The 26,063-nt window shown below is 31.1% G+C and overlaps 1 protein-coding gene and 2 long non-coding RNA genes across 4 annotated transcripts; 1 reads left to right on the forward strand and 2 right to left on the reverse strand.

Annotated features, from left to right (window-relative positions):
* The first annotated feature begins 2,239 nt into the window (after positions 1-2,239).
* Positions 2,240-10,105, forward strand: LOC106448694 (agamous-like MADS-box protein AGL103). The gene has a single exon (XM_048756587.1). It carries the CDS (start codon positions 3,429-3,431, stop codon positions 4,497-4,499), a length of 1,071 nt encoding a protein of 356 aa, XP_048612544.1. The 5' UTR covers positions 2,240-3,428; the 3' UTR covers positions 4,500-10,105.
* Positions 10,106-12,872: 2,767 nt separating this feature from the next.
* Positions 12,873-17,993, reverse strand: LOC125587718. Its single transcript, XR_007324017.1, has 3 exons — positions 17,783-17,993; positions 16,914-17,684; positions 12,873-16,824 (listed from the first exon to the last, which is right to left on the reverse strand). It is a non-coding gene; the product is annotated as an uncharacterized LOC125587718 (long non-coding RNA).
* A 3,066-nt stretch (positions 17,994-21,059) lies between these two features.
* LOC125587654 lies at positions 21,060-25,922 on the reverse strand. Of its 2 annotated transcripts, XR_007323932.1 has the most exons (4): positions 22,590-25,922; positions 22,245-22,495; positions 22,098-22,169; positions 21,768-21,968 (listed from the first exon to the last, which is right to left on the reverse strand). It is a non-coding gene; the product is annotated as an uncharacterized LOC125587654 (long non-coding RNA). The 2 variants fall into 2 exon arrangements; XR_007323931.1 differs by adding an exon at positions 21,060-21,761 and having other exon boundaries at positions 21,902-22,495.
* Between the last annotated feature and the right edge of the window lie 141 nt (positions 25,923-26,063).

The raw sequence follows: 26,063 nt of genomic DNA on the forward strand, positions 1-26,063 counted from the left end.
ACATGTATATATTAATGAATTTTCATTATATTTATTTTGCCTGTGAAATTAGGTAAACTATAGGATAAGACCGGTGAATTTATTTTTATATATTATCGATAGTTTCTTTTATATATTTGATCATTTTATTTATATACATAAAATATTTTTTGTTGTTATTATATAATTTTTTCCGGTGGATCGGATCAATTTTTATTAAAAATAATGGAACAAAACTATAATTAATACATCATGGATTGATCGGATTGGACATTAAATAAATTATGACATAAAAACCTTATTTTTTCCATCGAACACATTCTTGAAAAAAGTGAACAGTATTGTTTTCACAGTTGAATTATTTTGACTTTTATCTTCCATATGGTTTTGAAAGCTTTCAAATCAACCATCGAATTGATACATGTCATTTTAATATTTTAGTCGTATACTTAAGGAAAACTTACATTTTTGTAATTTAAAATCGTTTTAAAAAATTCAAAATATAACATATAAGAAAAAATCTAACATATAAGAAAAATATAACATATAAGGTGTCCTCATTTTTGTATTTTAAAGTCGTTTTAAAAAAAAATATATAACATATAAGGTTTCCTCATTTTTGTATTTTAAAGTCATTTTAAAAAATTCAAAATATAACATATAAGAAAAAATCTAATTTTTTATTATATGGTTAATGTGATTGTTTATTTTTTTTTAATAATAAAAAATTAAACAAAATGAAGAAGGATGCAAAAGTTGTTATCAAATTTTTATTATTCATAATCATTAATTGCCATATATATGTAAATCATATTAGGTAATTTCGTAGCTTTTATTTAGGGAAAGAATACACACTTCTTATAATTTAGATTAATATAATGTTCTCTAGTGGACATTAAACAAATTATGACATAAAAACCTTATTTTTTTCCTCGAACACATTCTTGAAAAAGTGAACAGTATTCTTTTCACAGTTAAATTATTTTGACTTTTATCTTACATATGGTTTTGAAAGCTTTCAAATCAACCATCGAACTTATACATGTCATTTTAATGTTTTTAGTCGTATACTTAAGGAAAACTTACATTTTTGTAATTTAAAATCGTTTTAAAAAATTCAAATATAACATATAATAAAAAATTTAACATATAAGAAAAATGTAACATATAAGGTGTCCTCATTTTTTATTTTAAAGTCATTTTAAAAAAAAATATAACATATAAGGTTTCCTCATTTTTGTAATTTAAAGTCATTTTAAAAAATTCAAAATATAACATATAAGAAAAAATCTATTTTTTATTATATGGTTCATGTGATTGTTTATTTTTTAATAATATAAATTAAACAAAAATGAAGAAGTATGCAAAAATTGTTATCAAATCTTTATTATTCATAATCATTAATTATCATATGTATATGTAAATCATATTAGGTAATCCTGTAACTTTTATTTAATGAAAGAATACACACTTCTTATATTTTAGGTTAATATAATGTTCTCTAGTGGACATTAAACAAATTATGACATACAAACCTTATTTTTTCCATCGAACACATTCTTGAAAAAAGTGAACAGTATTGTTTCCACAGTTAAATTATTTTGACTTTTATCTTCAATATGGTTTTGAAAGCTTTCAAATCAACCATCGAATTGATACATGTCATTTTAATGTTTTTAGTCGTATACTTAAGGAAAACTTACATTTTTGTAATTTAAAGTCGTTTTTAAAAAATTCAAAATATAACATATAAGAAAATTCTAACATATAAGAAAAGTATAACATATAAGATGTCTTCATTTTTGTATTTTAAAGTCATTTTAAAAAAGAAATATATAACATATAAGGTTTCCTTTTTTTGTATTTTAAAGTCATTTTAAAAAATTTAAAATATAACATATAAGAAAAAATCTTATTTTTTATTATATGGTTAATGTGATTGTTTAATTTTTTTTAATAATATAAATTTAAACAAAAATGAAGAAGGATGCAAAAATTGTTATCAAATCTTTATTATTCATAATCATTAATTGCCATATATATGTAAATCATATTAGGTAATTCTGTAGCTTTTATTTAAGGAAAGAATACACACTTCTTATATTTTAGGTTAATATAATATTCTCTAGTGTTATATAATTATGGAATAATGTGACACCATTAGATTAAACTATACTTTATATTAGATGCTCTAGAATTCTTTGAAATGGAATTTAGAAGGCATTTAGAGTGTCACCTAGGATTTGAGGTTTTTTTTAATTAATACAAAATTAAGGTTCTAATTTTTCAAATGCTTCTCAATTAATATATAGGGGATATCAGATGTATAACTAATTTTTCCTATATTTTTTCTTTTAATTGGAATAAACTGTTTTTTTTGTGTAGATTTAACAACATGTTGAAACCTATTCATCATGTATTTACATCCAAGTTTACGCTATTATTTATTTTTTTTCCTGGCTAAAAGATTTTATTAATTATTGTCAGCACAAATGTCGTTGTACAAAAAAACTGGACAAGATTTGAACAAGCTTCAATCAGTCGGAGAAATAATAGATTTTTTTTGCTAATAAGTCAGCCATTATGTTGACGATAAACGTGATAAACATGCACAAATGATGTTGAGAGAAATCGAGACTTCCATGCAATGACTGAGTTGATCAGGTGTTGACAAAACTGTAGGCTTCTTCTTTGATGCATTTAAGGATACCGAGGTTATCTCCTTCGAATATGATTTTCCTATAACCTAACGATGTACGCTATTAGAGCATGTGCATCGGGGCCTTTTAGCAGTTTCTTAGGGGGGGGCACAAAAACATAAAAATCGGTAACCAAAAGCGCCATTTAAGGATCGATGTTTGAGTGATCCTTGTACTGTTTTGCAGGCTCCACGACACGTGGCGGCCCGCGATTGGTTCCAGTTTTTTTTTTTTTTTTTATAAATCAGATAAGACAGAAAAAAAAAATTAGAAACCCATTTTGGGTTTTACCCGATAATCATGGTCTAATTTACTTAAAGAGAATACTTCTGATGCTAATTTAAAATACAAAAAAATAATGTTAGCAAAATTATAATTATATATACAGAAAATGTAAATAATTTATAACTTGCAGTTAAATAACGTAAATTAAACAATGACATCATTGTTTACTTGTGCAGCATGCAATGTATATACATCATGATCACCTTCAATCTGTATCTGTGTAGAGATTTTCGTAATTATTTAGCCGAAAGACAGTTTATACAGCATCGAAATTAATAAAATGGAAAGTCATACAATAAAAAAGTAAACCGAATATTTCACAAATCATTAATGATCTTTCGAGATTAATGACTGAAAATAGAAAATCTCAAATTAGGTCTTGTATATATTTGGAAACATAATGGACAATAATAATAATCACAACTCTTTTCATTCAATACACCAGTTACAGACACAAACATAACGATGGCTTCTTCTTCGTCTTTTTTACCTTCGTCTTCGTCGCTAGTTCGACAAAACCACTTCCAGAAAACTTCCTCTTTGAAAGCTACAAGCTTAGCTAAAAGACAAGTGACTGTCTTCAAGAAAGCTCGAGAGCTTTCAATTCTCTGTGGAATCGAAGTCTGCGTCATCTATTACGGATCAGACGGAGAGCTTAAGACATGGCCTAAAGACAGAGAGAAGGTCAAAGACATGGCTAGAAGGTACAGTCAGTTAAGCGATATGAAGCGGCGCAAAGGACAAGACGATCTTGACAAGTTTCTCAAGAAGATTAATAAAGAGGATTCCAAGAAGAAGAAAGTGAAAGTTGAATCCAGTTGCAAGTATTTGGATTGGGATCCGAGGTTTGATAACTGCTCTGTGGAGCAGCTCACGGAACTGATCCAGTCCTTGGAGCATAGTGAAACCAAACTGCAACATAGGCTTCGATGTGCTGTTGAATCTCAGAGACAGAGGAATATGTATTATACTACCATGGCTGGTCAAGAACAGATGAATCATCTTCAACAACATTCAGACCAGGTTTCAATGGATCAGTATAACCATGGAACCGGTACGTTACCGCAACTCCCAGTCTCTACATCAGCTTTTAACCAGTCGCAATCTCTAGCTCCGCTTCCGAATTCACTGACGATACACCATAATCCTAATATGGAAAGTTACTCGAGGTTACTTGGTGTACAAGAAACTGGAATGAATGAGCTCCTGAGCATGACCATGTTACCCTACAACAACATCAACACCAACAATGTTAATGTTTTTCCAAACCAGTTTCATCAGAACTCTTACAATATGGAAGATTACTCCGGCTTTCTTGGGGGCATCAACAACGTGAGTTCGGAAGATTATTCGGGGTTACTTTGGACGCAAGGTACTGGGATTAGCGGGTTACAGAACATGGACATGTTCGGCTACAACAACAACAACAACAATGCCTATGGGTTTTCAAATCAGCTTGTGCAATATCAAGGACAAAGAGCACCACCGGGTTTTCAATACATGGATCGTTCAACACAAAACATCAGACCTCTCTAGGAGATTTGATCTCTGGCAATGTCTCTTAATAACATATAGAAGCATATATTCTTATATATATTTTAGAAGACAGTTATCATTCTCTGTCTTGTCAATTGTGTCTGCACCGTGACAAACTATATTGTGAGTTTGGTTTTTGTGTTTATTAACAATAATATCTACATGAGTGTCTCTATTCAGCTTTTGCTATTCTGAGACTTTTTAATGATAATAATTAATGTTTGCTTAATGGAAGCCTATTTTGTTGTGACGTTCCCATCTGTCACCTAGTCATTAACAACTTGCATTGAGAAAAACGAAGAAGTAGACTTCAACAAGAGAGCGTACTGCAAGAAGGAGGTCTGCTGCTGCGGAAGATATCAGCACTACGTAGAAGCTAGGACTAGAATCAGAGTCTCACAGAATAACATTAACAGTTATTATTCTGAACAAGATGAAACTAGGCATGCAACATTATTTTCCATAATGGACAACCTATAAATGTGTTTGCTGTACCAAAACTCACTGACCGCTGGAGGAAGTCAACGTCAAGTGATAGATGCGCGGCTGCTGCAGGTTTCTCAGTAGGCTCGAACTTGAGCAATCCTGGGAGTGGACAAGTTTATCAAGATATATCCATCATTTAATCGTCGAGAAACTTGTTTGTTTCGGGCCAAAGTAATGTGACCAGGGAACATATCAATCAGATTAGCAACATGTCAGCAACTATAGCGAAGTTTCTTGCAAATGGACAGCCCATACCACAGTTTACACATCTATTGCAGATGTCTCTCTGATTGGCAAGATTAGGCATGGGGATTTTGGGGCCGTCGGATCCGGTTCTATTGATTCAAATTTTCGGATTTTCCATATTATTTTTAACTCCCATTTGAGTTTTACTAATAATCTTGTCGGGTTTGGTTCGGTTCCACAAGATTTGTAATATTTGTTGGCTGTAGAACTATAACTGTAGTTATCTTTTTTCTGTAATGGTAGATTTTTAATTCTTATTTTTTATTGGCAACAAAAGGCTATTCTAAGATTTTTAATTCTTAAAAACTTTTAGAATTGAGCTGTGGATATTTGCCTCTCCGCAACACTTATAAAGAGGTGGATTAAAAAGGATGTAATTTAAAAAAAAATAATACTAGAGTTTGAACCCGCACGTACGTACAAATATTTTTTGATTTATAAATGTATAACTTTGATATTATTTTAAACGTTTTAAATATATGACTTAAATTTTAATGTTATATATTGTGTAAGTCTATAATTTTCCTGTATAGGTTGATGATATAATATGTTAGCCAACATTTGAGTAAAAAATATGTATAATTAAAATCATATAATATAGCAACTATATGTTTATATAGCACTATAGCTATGAAAATATAAAAGGTTAATTATATTATAAAAATCATATAGCTGTATAACTATAATTTACCAATCATAAATTCATATTAATAGTCAAAACCGAAGCAATGTTGCTGTATATTTCTGACCCAGCACAACTAAATACAACAATTCTATTAGGCTTTTAAAATTTTAAATGCTAGAATAAATAAGAAACAATTAACATGTCCATAGTTAAATGTAAAGAAATGGTGAAAATTTTAGGGATGTATAGTTAGGATGAAATTAATGTTGTTAACCATAAAAATAGGAGTGACACATTTGTAATATTGAAAGTAAATTAAAAGAAATTCAAAAAGATCTTATTTTTAAATGAATTGATATCTATTCCTAGTGAAATATGAATAAGTACAAAACTTAAATGAAAACATTTATAAGTAGATAAAAATAGAACTCTAAATTAATAGAATATACTAGATTCTAACCCGCGCTTAGCGCGGGATTATATTTATTTTAAATTTTAAATTTATGCAAAATAAGTTTTATAAATGTTTTTACAATTTGCATTAAATATGGAGTTTATTTTTGGTATGTTCAGTTGATTATTTTAGAATTTTGTTTTGGAGGAAGGGAAGTATATTCAATTGGGAATATTAAGTTACTTGTATCAAAATGACAAATTCACTATTATTCAAACATGAATTAAAAAATTATTTAAAATTTAGTGTTATTGAATTTGATATTTTATGAAGTACTCTGAAATCCACTGCTACTAAAAATATTCCAAGTTGTGGAATTTTAATTTTTCAACTGATTTTAGAGTGTTTTGGTGGAATTTATTAGTTAAAAAAATTAAACTCAAATCTCAAGGTTTTAAGTGATATTCTAGGATGATTTAACAAAAATCACTTTAATCACTGCAATTCATTAAAATCATCTAAAACTTTACTAAAATCAAACTTCTTTTGCAAGAGACCCGTTAATACAACTGAATACTGAGCATTGTTATGTGATCTTCTAATATCTTAATATAGCGATACTTTAACACTGACAAAACATTGTGTTGTCTTTTAACCATTTTTATTTTTCTAAATATAGCTACGAAAATTAGTAGAACTGATATATTTTTTCTAGATCTAATCAAAGTTTCCATTGAAGGTTCATATCTCTCTTTATTGCAACCATTGGATATGAAATTATTTTGTAAGCAAAAGCTTTTTTTTAGCCATCTTTTAAATCCACAAGAGTGATTTCATGCATTGAAGAAATATGGGAGGTGTATTTGTAGTATAATGAATTAGGTTAAATCGTTGAGTACCAAAAAGTTTGAAGAATAGCTAATTTCACTAAAGTCGTATATTATCTTCAAAATTGTTAGTTAAAAAAAAACATATTTACATAATATCAAAATTTGTGAGAAAGTCAAAGATTTCAGTTAGTATTGTATCATATATTTAGGCACGTATATTTGTTTTACGTGTGAAAAATCCTATTTGGTTCATATATAAATATTAGGATTAACTCGTTTAAGTAAATCAATAATAGAAAAAATAAAAAGATCAAGCCGGTATAGTCTATACACTTTACTTATCATATTTTGCAACGACTACAATCTTTTTGGAATTGAACGTAGATTATTTGTTGGGTTAGAAAGAATATTTGATGGTCATATAATTTCTTGCAATTTAGTAAACTCATATTAAGCCGGATTGGTTTGGGTTGTGCTAACTATTTGACAATTTCTCTGGATCAAGAAAAGAAAATGGAAAAAAAAGCTTAGCTTCTTCAACTTTTGTTTAATATGGTTATCAAAATATGACACAGGTAACTGATTCAGCAATGATAGGATAAACCATATTCATGTTCTTTTGTGTGATGATGATCGTGTTGGTAAGAGAGAAAAAATCAAGGGTCAATCAACTTAAAGCTAAGTTTCATATATACGAAAAAGAAGTCCAATGAGAGTTATTCTATTGCTAATCTAATTCTATATAACACTCGGTCTAATTTTATTTTAATTTCGTATTAATAGATTGGTTTACTTATAACGGATTACATGTTGATTTAGTATAAGTTGTCCGGTTTTATTGTCATAGTAGTGTGTTATATAACTATACTAGTGGTATTCCGGCGCTATGCGCCGGGTTCAGATATTTTATTTTTTTAATAAATTTTAAATTAATTTTATGGTTGTAGTAAATAAAATATTTTTAAATATACGAAGATGTAAATATGTTGAAAGAGAATGATAGTTTTTTCGATTCATTAGATAGTAGTTAGCGATTGTAGTGTATCACTTTGTTTTGAAGTTGGTTAGGTCAAAGGAGTATAGCATAAGTAGTTTTCACTGATCGATTCAATAAAAATAGAATATATAGCTGATAGTCGTAATAAAATTTATATAGTTGAACTTTAAACATAAAGTAAAGTTGAGGTTCGAAAAAGAAAAATGTAGGGCTGTGCAAATAAACTAAACCCGAAAATCTGAACCGAATCCGATCCGATAAAAATGAATCTGAATCGACCCGAACCTGACATAAATACCAAATGAATATTCTTTTATGGTATTTTGAGTTATGAGTTTTATCCGAACCGAATATGAACCTAAATGGATATCTAATAGAACCCGAAATATTCAATATCCCAAAAGGAATTTATACCAAACATGATTTCAATTCCTAACATTTCACGGAAATTAGCCGCCAACATCTTGCCATCCACGCTGATGATGAGCTTGTTATGGTTTGAGTAGTGAATATATATTTAATTTAGAGAATATAAATAAACTATTAAGTATCATCTGTATAGTACATAATAGTTACCGCATTTTGAATTTTATTATTGAGACTATATTTAATTAAAACGTTTCAAATGAAGTATACAAACACTAAGTGAATTTTACTCTGAATTTATTTAGGATGATCAAGCATGATGAATGTTCTTATTCAACCTTTTTTCTCTTGAGGTGTGTCCACGTTTCGCGAGAATTTATTTAATTACTTTAAGTATATTATTTCACAAATGTTTTATATGGATGTGATTTTTTTTTTAGTTTTCTGTCAAAAAATTGCTCTCATATCATCTCTTTTAAATTATTGTCATTCATTAGCATAGTGTTTACTTTATGGTGTTTACTTGATTAACGAAAACAACTTAAGTTATATATTTATATGTTTTCAATACATGAATGGAGTATGTTTTAGATAAATAAAGATGGAAAAACAACTTCATATTTGTGCTTTATATCATTCATTTTTCTCTATTTTATAGGGTTTCTCACTATTCACGCAAATATATATTATATTTGTATTGCTTGTTTCTGACTATTTTGAAAATTTTGGTTCTAATTATGTATTACTTTTGGTGATGGTTTCAATAATTTTATTAGTTTTTCTTGACTTTATTTTAAACCAAAAAGAAGAAAAATTGATGAGTTACAATATTTTTGATTTTAATTTTTGTCTACTTTGGTTTGACGCAATGCAAGAAAACAATATTGTAAATGGCTTAGTCTAATTTTTGTTGTTATGAATTTCTCCAATCTTTTCTTAAATTTATGTATTTGGTGTTATATTATGTATGTTGGATAAATTATATATTTTGATAAATTTCGTGTTATATTTGTTATATCTTTTTATTTTTCTCTTTCAAACTATTTTTTAATTTTAATTTTGGATTATATATTAATCATTTATTGAGATTTTGTTATTCTTATTTATTTCTCAAAACTTGAGTTTAGTGATTAAAGTGGGGAAATGTATGTCAGATTAACTCTTATATATTTTAGTTGTCTTGAGTTTGATGAAATGTGAAATTAATATCACAATGTATTTTTTTTTATGAAAGTTCCTTCTTTTTCTATTAATTTTTTTTATTGTAAGTAGCCTCTTTGATAAGGTGAGGAGAGCTTGAAAAGAGAATGTTTAACCTTGTTAATATGATTACGGATCGAAATTGAAAATTGTCTTCTTTTTTTTTTATATAGACCTTGTTTAAATCTATTTCTTTTAAAAAAAAAACTCAGTGTGGTGGTTGTTGTTTCAATTAGTAACTAGATTTTGACTTGCGCGCCCGAGTGTATTTTTTAAAAAATTATGATGCTGTTTGTTTTTAATGTCACTATTTAGGGTTAGGCAAAAAACTCGAATTCGAAGAACCGAACCGATCTCAATCCGAATAAGCAGTACGAAATCCGAACTGAAATTGATTAAATATCTGAATTATTCAAATTTTGGTATTTGAAGAACTGAAACCTAATCCGATCCGAACCGAAGTATTTTGGATATCCAAAATAGATTTATATACTTATATATACTAATTATTTTAAGATTTAATATATATAAAAACATCCAGAATATATATGATACTTTTATGTTCATTTAAATACTTGAAAATATATACAAATAATCAAACGCAAATATCTAAAATAGTTAAAATATACTCAAAACTCCAAAAATACTTAAATAATTATTAATTATCTATCCAAATATTTAAACCAAACCAATTTATAGGTTAAGTTAGGTACTCTGACATATGTTATTCAAATTTATATGTAATATATTCTATTTTTTTATAGATTTTTTTAAAATTAAAGAATATAATAAATTTAAATTTTTTTTAAAATAATTTAAATTGGTTATCCAAATCCGAACCGAATCTTCAAATATCTGAACCGAACACGAAATCCCAAACAGGCCCGAAAATGAACCTGAACGCCCACCCATAATCACTATTATATATCTTATATGTTTCATCATAGGTTACAATAATATGTGTTATCATATTATTAATCGTATTTTATACGTACCATTAAATAAGTAATCTTATAATTAATAATATTTTATATGTACAATCATATAAATAATCACATATATTATATTTTTAAATTTCAATGTGAAATATAAAAACCATAATTTAAGTTGGTGTTTGAAATGGAGCTTTGTATTGTATTTTTATTATATATATTGAAAACATTTTTATAATGTTTATTGGAAATATGTTAGTAAAAATTAATTTTTTGAATATATTTATATTTTTGAATGCATTTTGATATAAATCAATTTTAAATTATTATTTTGATTTGAATATGTATATCAAGTAACATAAGCCCATTACTTTTTAATATAATGTAATGAATTTTCAATTTTTTTAATAGAATAAGCCCATTACTTTTTTCCTAACTTACTACTATACATGTTTCCAAACAGCACTATATTTTTTTTAACTACTATCTATGTTGCCAAACAAAAGCTTAAAGTACTTTTACTTTAATAAGATAGATAAAGCATCTTTTCAATTTTGTTTAGATCTATTTCTCCTTTTTAAACTCTATGTGGTTTGTGGAAGCCCTCTTGATTCAGTGGTTTGACAATGGTTCATTAATGCTTCAAAGCCAGAAGATCTGGGTTTCAATTCTCGGAGAAGGCGGAATTATGCGAATTAAATGAGAAAAAGCTTACAAGAGATCTACAACATAGCACAAGGAATACCGTCAAGCGTGGATCCGATAGGGCGGCTCAGGTGATGCAGTCATGCGTGAATCTTCATATGGCAGGTAGAATTGTCGGCTGTAGAATCGTCTGTAATATTTCTCATAGTTGTAATAGCATAATTATCCAGCGTTAAAAAAAACTCAATGTGGTGGTTGTTATTCCAATAAGTAATGCAAATCATTTTCAGAACAAAAGACTTATCTCAAGTGGATTTGTAAAGTCAATAGTCATGCATCCTTGCATAGAACGTGCAAACTTATCAAAACTTGCAGTGCGTATAAGACCGTTTAGGTTACAGACAAATGTTTACTTTCCAATGGCACCTATAAACAAAATGCAGAGCTCGCAACACATTGTGCCCCGACCTCTATGTTGTACAGAGCAAGCTTATGAGTAACAAACTGATGATAATTAATACATTTTGCCCCAAAACATTCCGTCTCTTAAGGAAATTCTTCGGTTGGTTGCAGCACCACCGGCACCGGTTGACATTCCAGGAGCCTTTTAAACCACCAAGGGGTTTTGATGGACTCGGTTTTGACCCGTAAAGTGCCTCATGTTCTGCTATGAGCTGTTCTTGGAGCTTCATCAGATCTTTTAACATGCAGAAACCAGTATCATGAGAAGATTATATTGGCCAAAAAATTCTGATGGAAAGAAGATAAGTACATACCCGTTGGATTCGGTGTTCTCTCTCTTTTACTGCATGAGTAAGTTATACTGCTCAAGCATGGGAAGTAGACGGATCTACACATAGAAAAATAGTGCTTATTGTGGCTGCTCTATGGCTTCTCGAATTGCAGCCTTAGTCCCCAAATGTAACATTAATTTAAGTTAATAACACTCCAAGAAAACTAATCATCTATACTAATAAGTAATTAATGATCATTGACCTGGTTTTTGATATCCATCTTGTCAAACTCATGAACGCAAAATATTCCATTATCAAGCATTGAAGCACCAGCCTGTTAAAGAGTAAGATGGCATTAGTCATAGCCAGGAACATAGAAAAAACACTATTGCGAGGAACAGTTCATCAATTCAAAAATTACAATGCAAAACTCACCAGCTTCAGGTTCTTTACCCACAGTTGCAGTCAATCCAGCTCCAGAAGAGGACTTCCTAGATGTATACACAGATGTTGGCACTACGCCTGCGGTGTAGATGCATCAACAAAGCGACACTGAGGGGCTTGTAACAAAATATAGAACAGCAGCAATTAATATCCGATGAGAACCAGTACCTTAGGAATGACGATTTAGCACAGAAATTTAAGTCTCCTCTAAGATTGATGTCTTCCTGAATGGTCTCATGCACATTTGCAAGGAACAGTATAAGTTCATGACATCAATGGTAAAAAATCATGTTTGTACTATCTATTCAGGGTAAGTTCTTTCACTGGGGTTGATTGAGCTTCCTATAAGTATTACCGACACAACTTAAAACAACAACAATATTTTTTGTTTCAGAGATCAGACAATAAAGCACAATCAACACTCACCAGAAATATAAAGGCATGCCTCAGGCAAAATAGGAGGGCCATAATCTATTGGCTTTCTTGAGCCGTTAAAAATGCGCCCAAACATCTCTTGAGATACATGTGTTTTCAGTACCTGAAATCGTACAATGAACAAAAAAGGTTAAAAAAATCATTATAAGCAATCATTGGTTCCGAGAAACGCTTAAAAGAAGAGACTGTCATAGTAAATACCTCAGTGTATTGAACGGTGCCAATTTCAGATGTTCTTTCAAAAACCTGAAACCAAAGAAAATTAATTATTGAGAACATCGAACCTGTATAGCCAAGTGCATTGGCGTAGTGTCGAATTCAATCTAGAATACCTGGACAACAGCTTTCTCGCCATCAACCTCCATGACCTGACCACGTCTCATAGATCCATCACCTAAGCGAATATTAACATTCTCCTGGTACTTTGGACCCTGCAGGTAGAGCTGTCAAATGGTTCGTCCAGCGCCCAATTGGGCTTGCCCAGTTGGACCATGGGCAGTAATGGGTGATCTATAATGGACAATGGTCCAAACAAATGTCCAAGACCAATAGAGACAATGTCTAAATGGGCATGCCCATGGATACCCAATAGTATTTATAACTATTAATTTATAATTTATAATTTAAACTTTAAAAATTACACTTTCTCTCAAAAATTACAAAACTACTTTTTCAACAAAACTACTTTTTTTCTCCGAGACCGAAAAAATCACGATTTTCCGCCAAAACCGAGAAACTATGTTTTCCCGCCAAAACCGAGAAATCACCTTTTCCCACCAAAATCGTGAAATTATATTTTTTTTGCAAAACCAGAAAATCACATTTTCCCGCCAAAATCGAAAAAACAAGTTTTCCCGTCAAAATAAAAAAAATTACGTTTTCCCGCCAAAACCGTGAAATCACGTTTTCCAGCAAAAAAAACCGAAAATCACGTTATTCCGCCGAAACCGAGATATCACATTTTCCCGCCAAAATCGATAATTTATAATTACCGCAAAAACCGGAAAACCATGTTTTTTTGCCGAAACCGTGAAATCATGTTTTCCCCCAAAACCAAGAAATTATATTTTCAGCAAAAACCAGAAAAATCATGTTTTTCGCCAAAATCGTGAAATCATGTTTTCTTGTAAAGTTAAAAAATTACGTTTTCCCGAAACAAAATCGGAAATTACGTTTTTCCGCCAAAACCGAGAAATTATAACATTCTCCTGGTACTTTGGACCCTGGAGGCTGCAGGTACATATAAACATTTATATAGCAAAGATATAATAATCCAATATATCAATGGCAAAGATATAATTTGATATAATTAGATAGATTTCCTTCCCTTTGGAAACCGTACTCGTTTTTTGATCAAATCATTGAAAGTATTGATGATATTAGGAGTTGTGAGAAGTTGAAGCAGTAGAAAGTGAATACACACAAAAGAGAAAAAAAGAACTAACCCCATCAAATTGACACAAAGCTGAATATTTAGCTCGATCGAGAGCTCCAACATCGGACCACCGTATGTGTTGTCTCTGATTGCCTTGTAAGTTAACTGATATGGCCGAAGAGTGCCACCTTCACACAATTGAAGAAGTCACACCTCCCATCTCTATCTTAGTAAACTCCACTCTCTCTTTCTCTCTCTCTCTATGTTTCTATCTTTTACTCTGGTCTGTATATGTGATTCGTGTTGGTGGTGACGTTTCAGAGAAGAATACAAAACTGGTGATGATTATCGTGAGTTAAATATCAAGTAATGGGATGGCTGAATTGAAGTATCTTACTTAATTGAATGGAGAGGAGAGGCGTTACGAAGGTGGTATCCCAGAGGTTGTGGAAGCGAGAGTTTCCTAGCCGAGGAAAAAAAATGGAAGTTCATATGGACTTTTGGTGGGCCAAGATTGGTTAGTTCTGGGCTACATAAATTAAACAGGTAAACTTCTGAAAATGCTAAACTCTGTTTGCGAAGAAAGAACCGTGTTATCGTCAGAATGAGAAAGTGACATGTGGCAAAAAATGCCCCATGTGTGTGTGTGTGTGTGTGTGTGTGGGGGGGGGGGGCTGTGGAGATAGACAACTCTCCTTTATTATTATACTAGGGGTATTCCGGCGCTACGCACCGGGTTCAGACGTTGTTTTCTTTTTTGAATTCAATTAGTTTTATTTTTCATTTGTTAGTTGTTAGTCCAATCAACATAGAATTATTAGTTCTTGACGATTAAGAATTGAGAGTCATGAATGGATTTTCTGAGTGCATGTTAGGAGATCTCAGGCCTGGAGTCCTTAACTTTCGAAAGTATGTGAATGCATTTTTGACTCCTGCTGGATGAAAATGTTAAAAGTTTTGGCAGGCAATGCATTTTATTGGTTTACGGTTCGTATGTATAGGGGATTTGTTTTTCTTTTCTTTTTTGAAGTTTATTGGTTTATCCTAAACGGAAAGTTGATAGTAGGAGTTAGTACATGAGGGAGTATTAATGAATTTCAAAAGTAGCAAACAACAAATTAACTTTTTAAAAATATTCATGATAGAAGAAATGTAAATTCAGATTTGTCTTTAAAAAGTAAAGTAAACAATGACATTTGTTTTATAAAAGGAAACAGGAAACAAAGCATCTTCCTCAAAATCACCATCACCATAATGCAATTTGCAATGACTCTTTGCTTCCATATGCTTTCTTACAGCTTCTAAGCTGCTGAATGCATGGCACAGCTCACTGCAGTAGAGACAAGGTAAGTGAGAAGCCCTTCTGGATTAGATACTCAACATCTGGAACAAAGAAACCATGGTGCTTATGCATGTGAACCATACAGGTCTCCAAAGTCTTATGTTTCTTGTCACACATCAAACAACAGGTTGGATCCAGCTCATAAAGGGAAAATACAATTCGATCTGGTGTATGTAGGTTTGAAGTTAAATGATTTATAAAACACATGTGAGAGAGAGATGAAGCTTACGGTTAAAATTTTTGACCAAGTACCAATTCTAAGTAGGGATTTTGTTTCAATCTCATAGAAATAAACTTATTCTAACTTGATAGTATAGTTTGAAAATATGAAACAAATGATGAAAGTATAACTTAAGAGTAATTCATGCTTTCGGTTGTTGTGTATTTAAGGATCTATTTCTTTCTGATAAACACGAAACATAAATATTCATTTTGCTTTAAGCCATTTTCTTCCGAAGTTGCTCAATGAGTACTTCTTGCTCTTCCTGGATATATATTAGTACACCAAACTAATGGATGCCTATAGCCTCCTATGAATTGTTCTTAACACTTCTAACCACTGGTCATCATCTCCTGATCTTTCTCTTGTATCTTCTTGCTCATGTCTTTCTCTACGGCCGTGATCAAAGATGTGATATCTCTATTCTCTCATACCTTTCGCCCATTGGATCGCCTGTTCCAAAGAAAGTGCAATCTCAAGAACATGGAATACATTATATAAAAGAAATAACATGAGCTTTGCAGATAGAATTAGTACCCAAAATTTGATGCTGATTAAGATCTTCTTCTTTATATTTAGCTCTTTATAGTTAGCAATATTCCAAGCAAAAAAAACAAAACAAAGAAACTTACTGGTTCCGAGTAAGTGAAGCTTAAATGTGTTTGTTTGGTACTAAATAGGGAACAATATTCCTTACTAATGGAAAATGAGGTAATATTTTCAAAGAAATTTTCAGACTTTCACCAGTTTTGGAAGATGTTGGTGAGTATTTGTGGAGAATCAGAATCGTTGGTTGGTACTGGACTGGGGATGACGTTTGCTATAAATTGCATATTCACTTAGTTCTCACTATCAGTTGAATACATGGTATGAATGAAAATATGAATATATCACCATGCTATACTATACAGTAGAACAAACTTGTCTCTATATAATAGAGTGTAAATAATTTAGGGAGGGATTAAAATCACCTCTGTTTGGAGTGCATGAATATTTTTGAGATCTCAATGGGGAGTTTGAAGCTGTCTTCATAAAATTGGAACAATTGCAGAGCCTGCAATATTGACCAAAACATAAATTGCATATGTTCTTTCATGGGGAATTACTGCAAAAATATGAGAAGAATGGTAGGTAAGTTTTAACCTCGTGATGTGAAGCCGTAGTATGTAGGGTGTAGTCCATTAATCAAACCTGTATATCCGGTGATCAGATAAAGTTTGAGCTATTCTTGTCTATTGTTGTGTAAGAATTTGTGGTGGGGGAGTTAGACATGAGTCAGAACTGAGAGACAACATGAGTTCATACATTGTCGATGGAGAGTCAGAGCAAACTAAAGAGGCTTTGGTAGATTTTTTTGTCATTTTCAGACGACATGATTTCTCTTAATAGAGGCGAAAGAATGGCTTATCTTGCAACCCTTGCTCTTCTGATACTTCTCTTCAGTTTGGATTATGTTTTTACCTTCAAGAAGAAGAAGAACACCTCTGTTTTCTGGGGTATCAAGTTTCAAGTCACAAAAGAAGTGATATATTAGAAACTCCACAACAATAACCAACAGTGATAGTATATGAACTCAACAGTCTCATTAAAATCAAAGCTCGATTATATTTTTCACATTCATACGAAACTCAGAAATTTAGAATCCTCAAACCCTCACCGAATATATCTATATCATACCCTCAGAATAATTAAAAACAACTCATCAAACTAACCTTCTGAAGCATTTTCAACTACACATCTACCAGTTAGCTCCAATGAAGGTATCATAAAACTGGTTAGAAATAATGAGGGAAGATACATAATAGAGAGAGGGAGATAAATAGATGAAACCTGATTGATTAGGGGCGGTTAGTCAAATGTTTGGTATGAAACATTAGGCCTTTTTGTCAACCAACTGTATCTTAGAGAAGTAATCTAAGAAGCATAATGAAGGAGAAAAAAATCCATGATTGAACTGCATTAGATTAGGCGTATACATGGTCTAAGAAGCATATGATGTATGTTACACTCACAGCTTGAACGAATTCTTCTTCTTATCTTTATTTGCTGGTGAGCCAAACCCAAAATCCATTGGATCATCATCTGTTGAAGTATCCTTTTCCATGTCCTTGTCTGCAGGTAAAAATGGAATTTTACATATTATTAAAAAATCATCCCCTTTTACAATGGGAATAACTTCGCAAGACTTCAGTCTATGTCAATAAAATCCACAACTGGTCAAAAATTGAGGAATAGAACAATGAGGATGATAATGAAGACTCAAAGATAGCAAGCATAATAATTGTAAAAACAAAAAAAAAAATTGGAATCAATAACCAGCTCTCAAACACTTGAGCCTTACTGAGCATTAGATCTTTTTTCCTCTGCTTTTGAAGAACTTTTTTAGCAGGTGGATACATTGCAAAAGCTGTTCAGTATTACTCTCGACAATTTACTTCAAATAAAATAACCCACTCACGGAAATACCTACCTCTCATGTTATGATCAACAACACACGTGCGACCGCAATCATCTCTGTCCGCTACTTCATTGCGGCAAGCTAGCTTCATCACCAATACTACTTCCTCTCTACCCAAATTCATTTCATCTCCAGCCAATCCTCTGCCTCTGGGTTAGTCGCCATCGTAGTTAAAAATTCCTCTCAGATTATTCGGGATCGTAAAAACCGAATCCCTTAACCACTCATATAGCTTTTCTAAAAACAGTTTTATCTCTAAATCGATTACAAACTTAAAAGAGGAGAATATATAATTAATTAATGGAAGAAGTGGGTGATGCCTTTGATTTGTAACGGACGACGTTCAAGTTTCGCAGAGGCGAGAAAAATCAAAACGAAAGGGTTGGATACGCACAAGCCGATAACAAAGAGTTTTCTTATGTTGCCACGTGCCAGCAAAACCCTTATGCAAACTGCTGAAGTGGAAGCCTGTGGAGAGAGTATATCCCAACTTTATTATTACTAGGGGGTCGACCCGTCCTACGGGCGGAATATTCTTTATATGTGATTTATGGTATTTTTTTTGTGTGATTTTGGGAATTGTGTTTTAAATTTGTATTGGCAAGAGAAGTATATGATAATGATTTTTGTTTTCCAGAAAATTTGAAGTATGGAAAGATTATATGTGATAAGATATATTTAAAATTAAATAGCTGTTTCTATATTAAAGAATTGTGGCGTTGATATGTTGTGAAGGCTTCAAATGGTCTTCATGTTGTTTCCTCTAACAAAAATTTGATCCAATATTCAGGTGATTTGTAATATTTTGGGTTTAGAAGGATTGAGTTGTGAGTAATTTATGTTGAAATCATAATCTTTCGATATGGTATTCGAGTGGAAGTGGTGATTATTTAAAACTCCATTTCTTATTTAAAGTAGAATGTTATATTGAATGCGAAGAACGTAAAGTAAACCTAATCAAAATATAAAAAAACATTGAAAACAGAAAATGTGAAAACTTTAGTAGCGGTCGATAAGTGTAGACACTTGTTAGTCACCTTAAAACCAACTCCAAGAACTTTACCATTTTTTTATAGTAATAACAATCAATGCAACGATTTTCCAGATTATTGATATGGAGCTTTCTTGGTGGCATTATAAATATTATATTAGTTCTATAACACTTATTTTTTAATATAGAGATATTAGAAAAGCAATGTTTAGTCGACTCCATCATTTGTCAGCTTCAGACATGTCGGTTTGTCGTTCATGACGATCCATAAATTTCATACATTCCTCATGTTCTGCTATGCATAGTAAAATTATGGCATAGATATACTTACCAAGATAGTTACCTCTACCATAGTCATTGTTTTCCATTATGAAAAAATGTTTAGCCTTGTAACGGCTTTGTTTTATTGTCAAAATTGTTTGTTTTTCCTAATATTAATTCTTGAATGGAAAAAAAGTCTGCATTAGTTTTTAATAAAATATTTAAAATGCCTAATTTATTATCAATTAAAAACTTTCTCTATTTTCATTGCATTTTTATTATTTATATTATTATTTTACTTTGTCCTCAATATATGTTCAATTTTAACTTTTTAATAAGTAAAATTGTTTTAAAACTGTACTCAATTATGTTAAACACATAAAACATGAATTAATTTTATATGTTAGTTTTTTGAATTTGGCAACACTTATTGATTTTCTATTTCTTTAAATTATTAAGTCATACAATGAGGAAATATGTTATTTACTATAATAAAAATTACTTAAAATAGGTAAGTAAAGGAAAACCTATACAAATTGTAACTATATATATGCTTGTTTGAATTTTATATGTGATTATTTTTAAAATCAGATAAATCATGTTATTTGAATTCATAATTAGGTTTTGAAAATAAATGATAAAAAGTTTATTTTACATTGAATTTATTATAAAAGTTATATAAATTACTAATGTTGGGACTAATATTTTATTAATTTATAGAGTAATTAATTTATGAAAAGATTTATTTCTTAGATTTTTTATATTTTGGAATATATTTTGTATAAAATAAGAAAATAGTTGATTTTATTCTATACATATTATTTTTAAAAATTAAATTTGACTTTCATATTGCTTTTATACTATCTAGTATACAGAAAATATGTTTCATATGATTTAAATGAGAAAATAGTTGATTTTATTTGATACATATTATCTTATTATTTTATCGTTATGTGATATTTTGAGTCCAACTTAGGACCGACGAAATTTATTAATTTATTATAAAAGTTCTATAAATTATTAATATTGGATCCAATTTGGTTCAGTTCTGACTTTTTAAGTAATTTTGAATAATTCGTTTAAAAAAGTAGATAATTTGGATTTTTAGATTAAATATTTAATAATTCATGTTGTTCGGATAGAAACATCAAATAAAAGAACAGATATTCAAATAATGGTTTATTATAGTGTTTAAGGATATTTTGTTATTTAAAACTAAATACTGTAAAGCTAATATTTTTTGATATAAAAGCTATATTTTAGATATTCCGGTATCTAATTTGTTTTTGTTACGGTTTTGGTTTAGTTTCAATTTGTTTGGTTATGAATATATGAACTTTTTGGCTATTAGTAACTTTTTGCTTTGGTCTGATTTAACATCGATTAAATTTTTAAGCTCACACAAAATAGACATGGACCACTTAGGTGTGTGGCATAAAGTGCAAATTTCCAACGCATAGATGCTTTATTTTATTTTCTTTTTTACAAACAAATATAACTATCTTTAATTAAATTAAGTATTTGCATTTTCAAAACTAAACTTACTGAAATTTCAATTAAAAAATAATTTAGATGATCATGTTAAAAATAATTTTCATTCAAATTTTCGTAAAAATTGTCAAAGGTAATTCTGACCTACACAGTAAATAAGTACTTCGTCAGATAAAAAGAAAACAAATGGTTAGTGATCTATTCACATCAATGAACTATAAGAAATTGATGTGTATCCGGTCCAATATTGAAATATGCTTTTATTGATAAATAAGTTGGAAACATGAAATTGAGACCAAACGATGTTTTGAAAAAGACAATGCAAATGAAGTTTCAGAAAATGCAGGAAACTATATATGGGTAACTTATGCAGCTAAGCTTTCATCATAGTTGTTTGAGCAGCTGTTGTGGTTTCATTCAGCAGAGGCGTTGGGTTCACAGGGATTTCACCACTGCCTATAGCTATGTCAGTTTCTTTTAACTTCTGACCATTTGAGCAGATACAGGACACACATATAGCGCCACTGCGCCAGGCATAGAATTACCACTGGGGTGGTTATTTCCGTTATGTCAACACGCATTACAATATGTCACACTGCTAGAAGCATTGAGAGCGTATGCATTTAGGTAGGACACCGTAACAGACGCAATTTTCTTTACACCACCATATTTAGTAGAACTTGTGGAGCAGCTAGCTCCAGACTCGCCCAAACCAGCGGTTGGTCAAGTCAACATCTCTTTATTTGCAAGTTCCAAAATATATAAACTTGAATCATCATGAATAGGCGACCTGCAAATTTAAGTGTATTCAGTATCATAATATTTCTACAGGAAAACATTACAAACAGAGATGGTAGAGAGATGGTTTTGACCTCCAACAAACTTGGGACTAATTCTGGTGGCAACAATGATAGTAAGCTCAACACGTACCCTAAATAAGTTCTGGTGAAGTTGGCTGGCCTGAACATCGAAAGCACTGAGACGAACAGTTGTAGTCCTGAAAGAAAAATTGGAGCACTTTAGGCTCTTGGTCTTAAAACCTCAGAAAAGTAAACATGAAAAATCATCATGTTGCTCTAATCTATTTATATAAAGAAATTTGAAATCAAAATGGAAGTGTACGAACCTTTGTAAGGAAAAGTCTCTAGGCACGTTGCTGCAAAGTACCACCAACTTTCAGCCCCAGTGCCCCCAGCGCCTGAATGACACAGAAGACAAATAATTAGAGGAAAAATGCTTCAGGGATCATATAAACATGAAGTATGGTCATTACCTCCTTAAGGTTTTCAGGTCCCACATCTATCAATTACGAAGTTGAGTTAATGAGATGTGCCACTCTTTGTCAAGGTCTTGCAACGGCTCCGTTCGATGGAAAAAGGTGGAACGCAACCTTGACGTTGGAGATCAGAGTAAGTCTTCTTCAAGTTCTGGCCTCCATTTGGTGGTGAAACTCTTTTTGAAATGTTTCTCAAAAGCCCTTCTACCCATGTAGACACTGTTTCCACGTATCTCGCATTCAAACTTCTACACGACACAACAACACCAAATTTGATTAGTCAACATAGTGGTTTTCACTGTCTACTTTAACATTGACGATGGTCTAAGAACTTCAAAAAACCTGGCCAAGTCCATGAAGCTTGTAGAGCCAGTATGGTATTGGCTTCCCGTCCTAACCCATTGGCAGCTTCAGTGGATTGTAAGCACCACCTTCCTCTTCATTACTTTCTACAGATCACTGTGTGGTGTAAAATAAATACCAATAATTATCTTATCTAAAGGCCCGATTTGGAAATCAAGGGATATCGTAAAGAAAAGTATGCATCACCAAGCTTTAAATTAAATAGGATATACATAATCTGCAATAAAACTCTTGGATGCAGACAATATGGTTTCTCTGAGATTTAAAACTTATAATTACACAGAATATAGAGGGTTGACCACAAAAATAGAATATAGAGAAACAGAAAAACAAAAGAAGCAAAAGAAAACAAAGAGATGCAAGCAACTCTGTGTACAATCATCAAAATTATATTTATATGTGTTTGCTTAAACTATTCTGAGATTTTAAATAGGTACTAATCTACATTTTTCACCAGCATTATCATCTGTGTAAATGTTTATCAAGAACATAACAGACATCATGAACAAAACTAAAATGTATATGTGAGTTGCTTATGTATCTCAATCTAGAAGACTATTCATGTACATAGATTTCGTATGGGTAATGAAAAAATCCAGTAAACTTCTGTAGTGTGCAGTTTTTATCATGTACATAGATTTCCTATCTTACCTCTTCAGAAGAAGAAAGGCTATGGAATGAGAACAAACAGAGCCTTCGTGATTGTCAACTGTATCGATCAAAGCGCCCATTCTATAATCGAAGAGCTGGATGCCACCTCTGTGTAATTTGGAAAGACTCCATGGTCTTTTGGGGTGGAAGGTCAACTCTTTTTATCGAAATATTTCAGTGTTTTCCCAGTTTACAAAAGCTCTACACAAAAAAAAAAACAAATCAAAACAAATTGGTCAGTTCATAGAAAACCAAAAAAGCGCAGAAGCAAAATTATAAACAAAAGTATTTTAATGGACATCGAAGTTTTTAGTAAAAACAAATGGACATCGAAGTCTTTTTAAAAAAACTAAGAATCATGAGAAGAAAAAATGATTCAACTGACAACATATAAGATTAGTTTACTGGAGAAAGCAATTAGTAGCAACAGATCAGATCAGAACCTTGAATCATTGTCGACTCTGATCAGGAAAAAGCTCAGGCGTCTCATTGCGCCGTAGAACAAAGAGGAGAGACGAAACAGCTTCTTCGCGTAATTAGAATCTTCGAATCTAGAACTCGCCATCGATTAATATAGTGATGTGGAATGCATGATGAATTTGAAGAGTTTCTTATTTGTTAAAAAATAATTGAATGTAGAATTTACGATTGAACTGTAACGACAAATTAGGTCGGTTTCTTTGGTCGTCGGTAAGATGGTGAGAACGCGAAAGAGAAGTGCTTCGGGTGACGTGGAATTATTCATTAACATAGCTGTTTTCTAATTGGTTGATTATTTGAGCTGACGTGGACACCCTCTCCATGGCTTATATTTAACTTTTAGTATTGTACATATAGATAGATAATTCATACACTAAAGCATTAAAGGTAAGACGTGGGTCCAGGGGTAGCTATGAGTAACAAAGTTGATAACTCAATAATTAATCAGACATGCAATTAATAGTCTGAGTCAATAATCATGGGTGGTTTGGGTCTTATTTAAATTATACATATGAAATAGGGACTATGAGTATATAAAAATAGGGCTGGGAAAAAATCCGGATCCGAACAACCAAATCAAACCCGGATCCGAACAACCGAAATATTTCGGGTACCCGAATGTATCCGAAATAGATTTATAATTCTATATACTAATTATTTTTTAAGATTTTATGTATATTCAAAAACATCACAAAAATAAAATCTCCTATCAAACCCACCCAATTAATTTAATAATTAACAGTTCCAAATACTCATGGTTGGTCCTAATTCAAATACTTATTGCCAGGCATACTTTATTTTTAAAATTTTCCAAAAAATTAAAAACTACAAACTATATCTATGTTCACTTCATAGAAATAAAAATTATAAAACATAGGCAATATAAAATAATTCTCATTCTTATGCAGAACATGCAGCCGAAGATCACAACAACCAAAGCGACAACCTTAGACCACAACCAATAATCGTTAGGATCATTAGGATGTGGCCCATCACAAATCACAAAAACAAAAATGCTTTCATAGGAACAACTTTCATTTGTCTTGACATCCAGATTTGTCTAAAAAATACTATGTTTTTATTATTTCCACTACATTTGAAATGATTGATTTTAACCACTCAACGTGAACAAAAAATGGAAAGAAGGAAGGGAAAATTTATCACATTAGATATTTTAATCTTCTTCCCAATAACCAACGGTACATGCTTACCGTTCAACCATACATAATCAATATCAATGAAACAACAATTATTACACTGATTGAAAAAAACATTCCACCAATACCTTCATACATATTCCGGCCCCAACGCTACCCCCAGTTGATCATCTTAGCAATTGCAACCAACTTCCTCCCAGGTAAAAAAAACGATTACTAGTCTCACAAACCATTAAATTCTCTTTTTTCTCACTAAAAACAAATTATTTCCCCAGATGTTGTTGGCCGAAGATGCTTCATCCAAGGAAGTGATATATATATAACCAGAACACAAATACAAAGATCATCATTGGATTGCTTTTACACATGTACTAACATTTTATTAAATAATATTTGTTTTTAACCATAAATATATAATACAATAATTTTTTGTAGATCCAAATTGGTACGTCTGACTATATGAGACAAAGAGGCGACTAATTTCAGAGAGTTAAATCGCATATCTACCAGGAAAAACCAAATCATAATCATCACAAGTATCATTCCAAGGTTATATGAAGGTAATAAACTAAACATAAGGTTTATGTCCGTATAAATGCTTACAAATATTTTACTATTACAGGGAAACTAGCACTCACAACCACACCCGAATCGCGCTTTTACTTTGACAACGACATTGATATCATACAATGCTTCCAAAAGAAGAATAAACTGCTAACCTAAGCATGATGGCATAACTCCACATGGGATCGAACAACAAGACAGCAAACGACACTAGTCAACTGATTTTAAATTTACATTACCGTTCGCTACATTAAAAAGACACACTCAAATATTATTTTCTCCTTCGGAAATTGATTGCTCAAGACAATAAATATTATTCAAACTTACTGTTGTTTAGAAAAGAGAAACTGATCACCGCATCACATTAAAACAAAAACTCTAAGGGTTAATTTTACGACAAACAAAAATTAACTTACACTTTTTTAAACTAAAAACTAGCAATAAAATATAAATTTACTTTAATTAAACATGTTATCGGCGCGAACACCGACTCCAGTAGAAATAAAGATTGGTACGGTCCAGTCTTACAATCTTTCAGTTCTGATAGATTTTGTCCAAATTTTTTTATTTTTGTCTATCGACACAGTCATACGGTCCAGTC

The sequence above is a fragment of the Brassica napus genome, chromosome C5 (genome assembly GCF_020379485.1).
Source record: "Brassica napus cultivar Da-Ae chromosome C5, Da-Ae, whole genome shotgun sequence".
NCBI classification, from domain to species: Eukaryota; Viridiplantae; Streptophyta; class Magnoliopsida; order Brassicales; family Brassicaceae; genus Brassica; species Brassica napus.

Bases quoted from the DNA above. Each gene is read 5' to 3' on its own strand.
- LOC106448694 (XM_048756587.1), top strand. From the start codon at position 3,429: ATGGCTTCTTCTTCGTCTTTTTTACCTTCGTCTTCGTCGCTAGTTCGA.